Source organism: Leucopleurus acutus, assembly GCF_964270905.1.
Source record: "Leucopleurus acutus genome assembly, chromosome: 1".
In the NCBI taxonomy this organism is placed as follows: Eukaryota; Metazoa; Chordata; class Mammalia; order Artiodactyla; family Delphinidae; genus Leucopleurus; species Leucopleurus acutus.
In genome coordinates this window covers 36,277,072-36,286,390 of record NC_139142.1, presented here as the reverse complement: position 1 = coordinate 36,286,390, position 9,319 = coordinate 36,277,072, and the positions used below count along the sequence as shown (strand labels likewise).

General features: G+C 49.0%; 1 protein-coding gene across 1 annotated transcript; it reads right to left on the bottom strand.

The window, feature by feature from the left end:
- Positions 1 to 1,873: 1,873 nt before the first annotated feature.
- On the bottom strand, positions 1,874 to 5,378 carry GPX2 (glutathione peroxidase 2). Its single transcript, XM_082840038.1, has 2 exons — positions 5,119 to 5,378; positions 1,874 to 2,548 (listed from the first exon to the last, which is right to left on the bottom strand). Exons 1-2 carry the CDS (start codon positions 5,338 to 5,340, stop codon positions 2,198 to 2,200), a joined length of 573 nt encoding a protein of 190 aa, XP_082696164.1. The 5' UTR covers positions 5,341 to 5,378; the 3' UTR covers positions 1,874 to 2,197.
- Positions 5,379 to 9,319: the final 3,941 nt, after the last annotated feature.

The following is a 9,319-nucleotide window of genomic DNA, read 5'->3' as shown; positions in this document are numbered from 1 at the left end:
ACCAACAAGAAGAGGAATAAAGAAAAGGAAACAATTTCTCATTTCTGAAGCAAACAGCATTTCCCTGACCAAGTGAGGAGCCCTCTTCCTAGCATTAAGGCCCTTTCTGACTCTCTCTGCAGAATCCCTTATACTGTAATTCCCATTCCTTTGGGAGTCTAAATAATTCTCTCAACTTGAGCCTCCTGGGGAAGACCCAACACATTGTTCTGGCATATCAGGCCCTAAGTTGCCGGTGCCATAATACCAGCATCCAGGATAGCTGACGCTGCTGTTAGACATCATAACAGGCAGTAGCACTGTAAAGATGATGAACAAATCATGCTAGCATCCCACATGAATTCTGATTTTATTTCTTCAGGGAAGCAGTTTGTCTCTGCAGTTATTGCTCTAACATCAATGCTTGGTCCTGCCCACAAACCCATACCCCAGCTCTTGGCTCTGACAGTAGGAATCTTGAAGGGCTTGAGTTCTCAAGAGTCAAATTAAGGATGGCCTTAATTTAGCAGAAAGTCTGCAGAAGGATGCCAGGGGATTCCCACTATACCACTCAGGTTACCATTTTGAAATAAAGCACCATTGATGACATAGCTTTAGTAGAAGGTCAGACAGCAGGGACCCTTAACCTCTATTCCACATTTACTTCTCAAATGATGCAAGTGCTTGGAAAATAGTTACGGGGAACATCCCTCAGCATTGGGGTTCTCAAGCTGTGTGTCCAGTTTGGAGAACTGTCCCTTCAGGGCTTCAATGAAGAGAAGTAAAATATTCCATCTAGTGATCAAAGAAAGAAGGGCAAAATGAGAAGTTTCCAAGAAGAGGTTTGTGGGACAAAATGAGAGGGCAGTGGCCTGTCAGCTGGTGTCTTTTCTAGAGCATGATAGGACCTTGTCTTGGTGGTGCTTTTGAGTATGCCTGCACTAGGTGAGGAATCTGGGGCACTGTCCTTCAGAGCCATTCGGCAGAACTCTGTTCTCACAGGACAGCTATCGTGTTGGCGGGTTATAAACAGTATGACTGTCTGAAGGGAGGCCCTCTCACATCCCCACCCTCATGGAAGAAGTGAAACCGGGGCTTCCCTGGTGGCGCAGTGGTTGGGAGTCCGCCTGCCGATGCAGGGGACACGGGTTCGTGCCCCGGTCTGGGAAGATCCCACATGCCGCGGAGCGGCTGGGCCCGTGAGCCATGGCCGCTGAGCCTGCGCGTCCGGAGCCTGTGCTCCGCAACGGGAGAGGCCACAACAGTGAGAGGCCCGCGTACCGCAAAAAAAAAAAAAAAAAAAAGTGAAACCAGTCATTCATGCCTAAACTTGTCTGTCTTGTTCCTGCATTTGTGAATTTGTGAGTGTGAGAAAGACAAGGGTGGAATGTGAACTTTAAAAAGGAGGGAGAGTCAATCTAACAAAGGATCTAAAACAAACTCCACAAGGTGATCAGGAAATGGGTAAAGTGCTCTTTGTGTTCCCAGCAACGGTACTCTCCACGCCCTTGCTGTCATTAAAGTGGACTAAGTTCAACTTCTTAAGGTGCAGGTAACCTTTAGCCCAGTACCCACAGTGAAAGTGACATCTTCCTGATTGGAATCCTCTAACTTCCCAGTGCTTCCTCCACTTTTCTTCCCCTTTCTTCTCCTTATCACCTCCTTTCCCCAGTTCTGAAGAAGAGCCATAAAGTAATAATACAATTCACACTTCCCGAAACTCCGCCTGCCACCCAGACCGTGACCTGAGCCTGCTTTCCGGACAGTAATTGGAGTGTCCCCTTGATCGGAGCCTCCCTCTCCTCAGCCTTTGTGTGCTGCCAGCCCCTCCGTCCCACCTGCGGTTTTATACCGTCCCTCCCACCTCCGTCAAGGAAGAGACACAGAGAGCCTGGCCGTTTCCACACCTGCCCTTTATTGGACTCAGCCAGAAGGCTGGCTCTGGACCCTCACACTTCTCAGACACCTCCCATACAGCTTTAAGAAGGCGCCATCACTCTGAAGGCTCAGAGCCCACCCGTCTTGGAGCCCCAGGTTGAATCGCCAACCAGAAGTTTGGGGGCAAGGAAAGGAAACAGGCAGACCAGAAAGGCAAGGCTCTTCAATGCAGGGGACTGATCTGAAGGGAAAGCCCGGGCCCAGCAGAGTCTCCTGAGGGCACACTGAATGCTCAGGAAAGACGCTCAGGGGCGGGAGGAGGTAGGAGATCTGCTGGTGTTTATATGGCAACTTTGAGGAGGCGCTTGATGTCAGGCTCGATGTTGATGGTCGGGAAGGTGCGGCTGTAGCGTCGGAAGGGCTCGCCCTCTGGCCCGACGAGGAACTTCTCAAAGTTCCAAGACACATCTGAGCGGTGCACAGGGCTCCAAATGATGAACTTGGGATCGGTCATGAGGGAAAACGGGTCGTCGTAAGGGTAGGGGAGCTTATCCTTCAGGTAGGTGAAGACAGGATGCTCATTCTGACCATTCACATCACACTTTTGGATAAGGGTGAAGGTGGGCTGGAATCCACCCCCAGGGCGGACGTACTTGAGGCTGTTCAGGATCTCCTCATTCTGACAGTTCTCCTGGGGGAGAAAAGAGACAAAGCGCTTGGGAAACGCAAGAGATGAAGGAGCTAGAGCTACGAAGGATCTACAAAGTCACCCTCCTGTACTCCCCAGGATCATTCTTTCTATTATGTATTCCCCACCCCCACCCCCCTGCCCCGTTCCTTCTCTTTCCTTCTTCATTCGCTTTGCCCTACTCTTCACTCGGAGTTTTCCCTCTCACAGCTATTGTCTGATGGTTTGCTAGGCCATTTCTGAAAGTTCTCACAGACCCTAGCTTGGCTGTTCTTGTACTGAAAGATATAGAGCTTTTGAGCTGTCACTTCTCTCTCCGATCTACCCTGAGCAATGCTTAGGGTATCTGTCTGAAGCTTCAAGGAACCTTGAGTTCTGGGCAGTAGAAAGAAAGGGAAAGGAGGCTCAGGTCATATTGCCTAGAACCCTCCTTCCACTTATGCACCCACACATACATGCACACCCACACACACACCCTGCCACCACCTTCCCTTTCCTTTTGCCCTGGCCTTGCCTGTCTTTCTTCTAATTACCTCTGAGTGTTGAATCTAGCCTTGGCCTCTGCCCTACTCAGCTCCTCAAACGAAAGGTGAAATTGAGATCTAGAAGAATGGGATTTATAGCTTCTTCCTTTCATCTTGTCCTAGATCTAAAGTACAAGTAGGAGGAAGCTTTGATGAAGGAAAACCCCATCCAAGGAAGACTAGTTTTCAGGTGCCATAAAGGCAAAGTAGGTTAGAGACAACAATGAACGTACTGTAAACGGAATTACTTCATGACCAACAGGCATGAATTAAATAGGATTGAAGGTTTAGTGTTCTGGAATAGGCCAGGGGAAGGGGAAGTTAAGGAAATAAGTGCTTAAGGACCAAAAGTTGTGAATGTGTAATTATCGTTCCTTTCACTTAGCTTCCTGCACCTCACGCTCACTTGCTGTACTCAGCTAGGATGCTTTAGATCTCAACCTGTTGCCTGTCTTTCCTCCCCGATGCCAGCACTGTCCTATCCCCACTTAGCATTCCCCACCCCTGACAGCCCACAAAGACCCATAGAAACCCTTATTTTCCACCCCCATCCGCCAAGTCTAAGAGTCATATATCTCCCTCAGGGGAAGAAGTTCCTGCCTCTGACCTACTAGAACCAATTAGTACAGTCAGTTCCAGGCCATCATGACATCTTGAGCCCAGAGTTGATGGCTATTAGACATCTTATCTCCTAATGCAAAAGGCCTGCTGGCTACTGGTAGGTTACGCATTCCCTCCAGCAACTGGCTGGCCTGAAGTGATGGAAGGAGGCATCTCTAGGGCCAGAGAGACCCCTCTGAAGAGGTTTTACCTTTTCTGTCTCTCTTTCCCTGGCCAAGCCTAGAAACAGAACTGAGGCAAGGAAGGAACAGTGAGAGCACTCATGGTTTGGGCTCAGGTTTGTCACAGCCAATGACATTTCAGCCTTCCTGCCTATATCTCTGATAATCTCTTCCTTGCCTTCATGCCACTGTGAATTGAACCCAAGGGATTATAATTGGAGGACATTCTGCCTGCTTGTGCTATTAAAATCCTAAGTGAGGGCTTCCCTGGTGGCGCAGTGGTTGAGAGTCCGCCTGCCGATGCAGGGGACATGGGTTTGTGCCCCAGTCCAGGAGGATCCCACATGCCGCGGAGCGGCTGGGCCCGTGAGCCTTGGCCGCTGAGCCTGCGCGTCCGGAGCCTGTGCTCCGTAGCGGAAGAGGCCACAACAGTGAGAGGCCAGCGTACCGAAAAAAAAAAAAAAAAGAAAAAAAAAAGTCCTAAGTGAAAATATAAGAACCCCTAAAAGATAACTTGAGGTGTGCGGGCTGAAGATCTATAACAACTTGACCCATTATCAGGGACAGAGAGGCACGTGTGATGCCCAGAGGAGACACGCACACTTTGCAAACCCTTTTACCTTCCCCCAAATTCACTCTCCACTTGGCTGATTTTAAACAAACAAACAAAACCTTTCAATCTAAATAGTAAAGTTGCTTACATTTGCATATTACTCTATACTTTTCAAGTTACTTTTGTAGCTCTTATCCCCACAACCTCACAATAATCCTATCAGATAAGTGGTATTATCCCTAGTTTATAGAAGAGGAAACCAAAACAGAAAAATTGAGTGACTCTTCCTGGGGCACAGAGCTATTAGGTAGCAGAATCAAATGTAGTGAAAATAAAGGTCTCCTGAGTCAGTTCAATCCTAGTTTGATTCTTGATCTTCTATTTCCTCCAGTCATTCATTCAACAAACATTTAATGAGTGCCTTCTATACCCAGGCACGGAGGACACAATGGAGAGAAAAACAGACCTGGTACCAGCCCTCGTGGAGTGTAGTGGGAAGACAAGAAACCATAAAAATCCATACGTTTGGTGTTCTATCACAGACAAAATCATACTGACTTCCCCCTGGTACTCGCATGCACCTAAAGACCTAGATTAACAAAACATACCCCATGATTCAAGACACTCAACACACATAGTCGTCCTCCCCCTCTCTTTAGCCCACTGGAGCTGCAGCAACCCAACTCCTTGGGTACAATACCAGGGACGTCTCACCTGATGTCCAAATTGGTTGCAAGGGAAGCCAAGAACCACCAGGCGCCTGGGAAAGCGGCATTGCAGCTCGTTGAGTTGGGTGAAGTCCCGGGTGGTTGTGCCTCAGAGCGAGGCCACGTTCTCAATCAGCACTGCCCTGCCTCGGAATGTATTGAAATCTACCTTCTCCCCATCTAGGCTGATAGCACTGAGGTCGTAGAAGGACTTGGCAACGTAAGCCATGGTGCGAGTGCAGAGTGAGTGGCAGAGCAGTGTGACCCCACTTAAGGGTCTATTAAAGGGGTGGGGAGGAAGGAGGAGCCAGGAGGGATCTCACAATGGGACTTTGAGCATCCCCAGGATGACTTAGCAAAAAGTCACCTACCCGTTTAAGTGCTGTTTGAACAGGAAGGTCGCTCCTCCTATTTACAGACTCTGAACAAAGCCACCTCCCTGCTCCACCCTGTTGGCAACCTAGGAAGGGCCAATGTGATATCTCTGAGCAGACATGAATAATTCACCGCTTGCAGGAAACCAGAGCCCCAAAAGTTGGACGGGGAGGAAAAAAGGCAGGGAGGGATGCAAGATTGACTCCTACTCGCCCCAGCATATTGTTTTCACTTGGCACAGACAGTTACTGAGCGCCTGCTGAGTGCCGAGCTCTGAATTGTGCAATTGAGAGGTCAGGGTCTGCCGAGGGCTGAAGGATGAGGAAGAGGATTGGGCGCATGTCCCCTTTACTCAGACTACAAATGGAATATACATGTTACTGTTCACATTTCTCTCTTTGGCCGTTACTTTCCACAAGCACAAAATCAAAGGGACCATTAGGAAGACGGTGTGTGGTTTTCTAAAATAATGGCTTTCAGTGCCTCAGCTTGCACCAGTCTGAAGAGGGGAAGCTGTGTTTGTCTTGAAAAGTCTCTCAGTGAGTGATGGTACTTGTCCTGGAGAGCACATCTGCCCTTGCCCCCTGCGCTGTACCATCTCCTCTAATACCCCACACCCCACCTCCACAGGGTCATGAGGCTGCAGTTGGTTGTGGCTGGGATAACAGAGGAGTCACAGAGCAGGTGGGTAAACTCAGAGGGGATGGATGCCCCTACCTCTTATCAGACAAAGACAGACAGTCCCAAAGACTTCTCAGAGGGGCTTGTTTTGGTCATTCCCCACAGAAGGAAGTGTGCAGGCAGTCGAAGCTGCTATGGTTCTAGACCCAGCTAGAACACTCACGATGTTTTCAACACCAGCATGCAATGTGTTGCAGGACATTGGGGGACATGCTAAGAGCTATCATGGGAGCACAGCACTGGAAGCCCTCAGAAACTAAAAAGACCTAATGCTTCACTTCATTCTTCCAAACACCCACCAATGCAAGAAATCGGGGTTTGTTATTTTGTTTTTTGTTTTTAATGCCTGGATTTCTCCATCATTAAAGCTGGCAATTAGGCTTTACCTGGCTTTGGGATTTTAGAGCGAAATTTCAATAACAATGCAGTTGTTTACTAGAGAGTGTTTTCACAGGTATGTGTCCATTGGGAACTGTCTCCTAGAACAAAGAATAAGCCAGGTTGGGGAGCAGCTGGTCTTGAGAATCTGATTTGTTGAGAAGATGGAGGAAGTACTTTCCAGGAAGTACGCAGGTGTTCTGTTCTGTAGCCTGTTCATGGCTGTTTATAGCAACACGGGAATCCATACATCTTAACTGGCTGCTCCCTACAAAAAAGCCTCCATTACCTAAGTGGGAATGGAATCTTTTGCCACTAGAAGAGGTGGCAGGAAATGCAGAGGGAAGTGTGTCCCCTGCTGAGGCTGGGTGGAGTTGCTAGAAAAAGCAAATAAACGCCTCCTAAGCCACTGAGTCAAGAACTTCGCCCTGATAATGGGCTAAACTCTTAACATGAACTTGCCAGATTCACCTGCATGCCTAGCACTTCCCTAGTACTCTCTGGGCTTCCAGATGCCTCTTACTGGCTGCCCTTCTGGGACCCCTCTCCAGGAAGACCATGGAAGTTGCTGAACTGAGGAGTGGAGGTGCTGTCTTCCTTAGGTACACGACATCCCTTTTCTCCAGGGGCAACCTAGGACACCTTGAGTTGCCCAGGTTCTCACCTTTCACGATTGAATACAATTGATGAAGCTCTCCTAAAATACCTCTTTGTTTCCAGATTTACCTCAAACTGGCCTACTTTCCAGAAGCTTTTAACTCTGGACATGCACTAACAGGGCTTTCCACAGGGACAGTAGATGTTCTGGAAACTTCACTGGCTTAGTAGGCAGAAAGCCTAGGTCGATGGTTCTCAATTCTGGCTGCAAATGAGAACTGCATGTAGTGATTTTTCTAAATAGAGGTGCCAAGCTTTCCCCTCTGGAGATTTCAATTCCGGTTGTTCCTTTTAAGCCTTGACTCTGCCACTCTTCCTTGGGGCCCCTAGGCACCTGTTTCCTTATCTGTCGAACTTGGATAAAGATAATCACCTTCCTTATCTCACACAGCCGTGATTGTCTGATTGTTCCGATGAAGGAGATAAACCATTACAAGTTCTCTGTAAATTGGAAAATGCAGGTTAAGATCTTAGGCTACTGTTGCCCTGCCTTGTTTTACTCCTTCCTTCTTCATTTTATCTTTACCTCCAAACATTCTCTGCCTCTTCCATCAACTCTGGACCCCAGAGTATAGTATTCATCAGTCCCCAGACCCCAAGATTCTAGACTGCCTTGTTCCCTTGGGGTATCCAAGCACAGGGCTAGGATGAACTTCTGAAAGATTACTTAATCCCACCTCATGCCTTCAGGAAGACCTGTTTCTGTTACATTCCAAGCAGATGAGAACCCTCTTGGGTTGTTTTTGTTTTTAATTAATTAATTTATTTTTTTATTTTTGGCTGTGTTGGGTCTTCGTTTCTGTGCAAGGGCTTTCTCTAGTTGTGGCAAGCGGGGGCCACTCTTCATCGCGGCGCGTGGGCCTCTCACTATCACGGCCTCTCTTTTTGCGGAGCACAGGCTCCAGACGCGCAGGCTCTGTAGTTGTGGCTTACGGGCTTAGTTGCTCCACGGCATGTGGGATCTTCCCAGACCAGAGCTCGAACCCGTGTCCCCTGCATTGGCAGGCAGATTCTCAACCACTGCGCCACCAGGGAAGCCCCCCACCTCTTGGTTTTAAAGACACCCTCAGACATAGATATTCAGCATGTCCCCAATGACTCTACTCAATCTTATTTCCGCAATCGGAGCCCACTGCCGAGCAATGGGGGCTTTGCTTGGGGCTCCCCTGCAGGTGGCATTAGGAAAGGCACCAAACGGAAGACGTTTGCTGTTTCCATTCATTCTTCTGCTGTTGCTTTAGGATTCTGGAACCTCTTCTACCAGCACTGCCTCTCTCCCTCCCCCTGAACTGCCAGGGTCCCAGTGAGATCTACTCCCGGGGATTCACACAGGCAGTCACACCTGTGACTTGAAATATTCTTTATTTTGTAAACATCTGTGTTTAAAATAGATGAACCCTGCTCACAATTCATATCCTGGACCCGAGACACAGCACACGAAGTTTACCCGTCACAGGGAGATGCTGGGGCTCAGGAGCAGGTGGAGAGCCTGGGGCTGTGCCGAACCTCAAGACAACAGGTGCAAAGGTGGAGCCAACAGGCAGGCGCACCTGCTCAACAGTCTAAGGCCAGGTCCCAGGCTGCGTCCGGGACTGGAGAAGTTTAGGGGTGAGAGGCTGACTCTGGTACCTCATGAGCATAGCTGCACCCTAAAATCCCAACCTCTCTCCTGCCCCATACCTCTCCCCAGCTGTGGCCCTTACGGATGGGGCTTCTCAGGCCATAGAATCCTAACCCCAAGTTTTCCCTTCCAGAACCCCTAGCGTACAGTAAAAATATAGTCCCTCTTCCCCAGGGGGGCTAGGAGAGAAAGGCAATGGTACTCGGCCAGATCTTCAGGGAAAGCAGCAACAGTGACCACAGGTTGGAGCCAGTGGCCAGTATAACTTCCCCTCCCCCAAGCCCCTGGCTGAGGGCACACCGCGGGTTGGCACTGCTGACCTCCCCACCCCAGAGCGATGCTGCATGTTTTAACAGCTGAGGAGTTAGTCCTCAAGGAAACATCCTCAGCTGTGGTCATGACTTCGTCCTAAAGAGGCAGCTCTTTACATTTCTCATTAGCTGACGATTTATAACTATTCCTGCCTTCCTTTTCCTTCCACTACAATAACCCATCC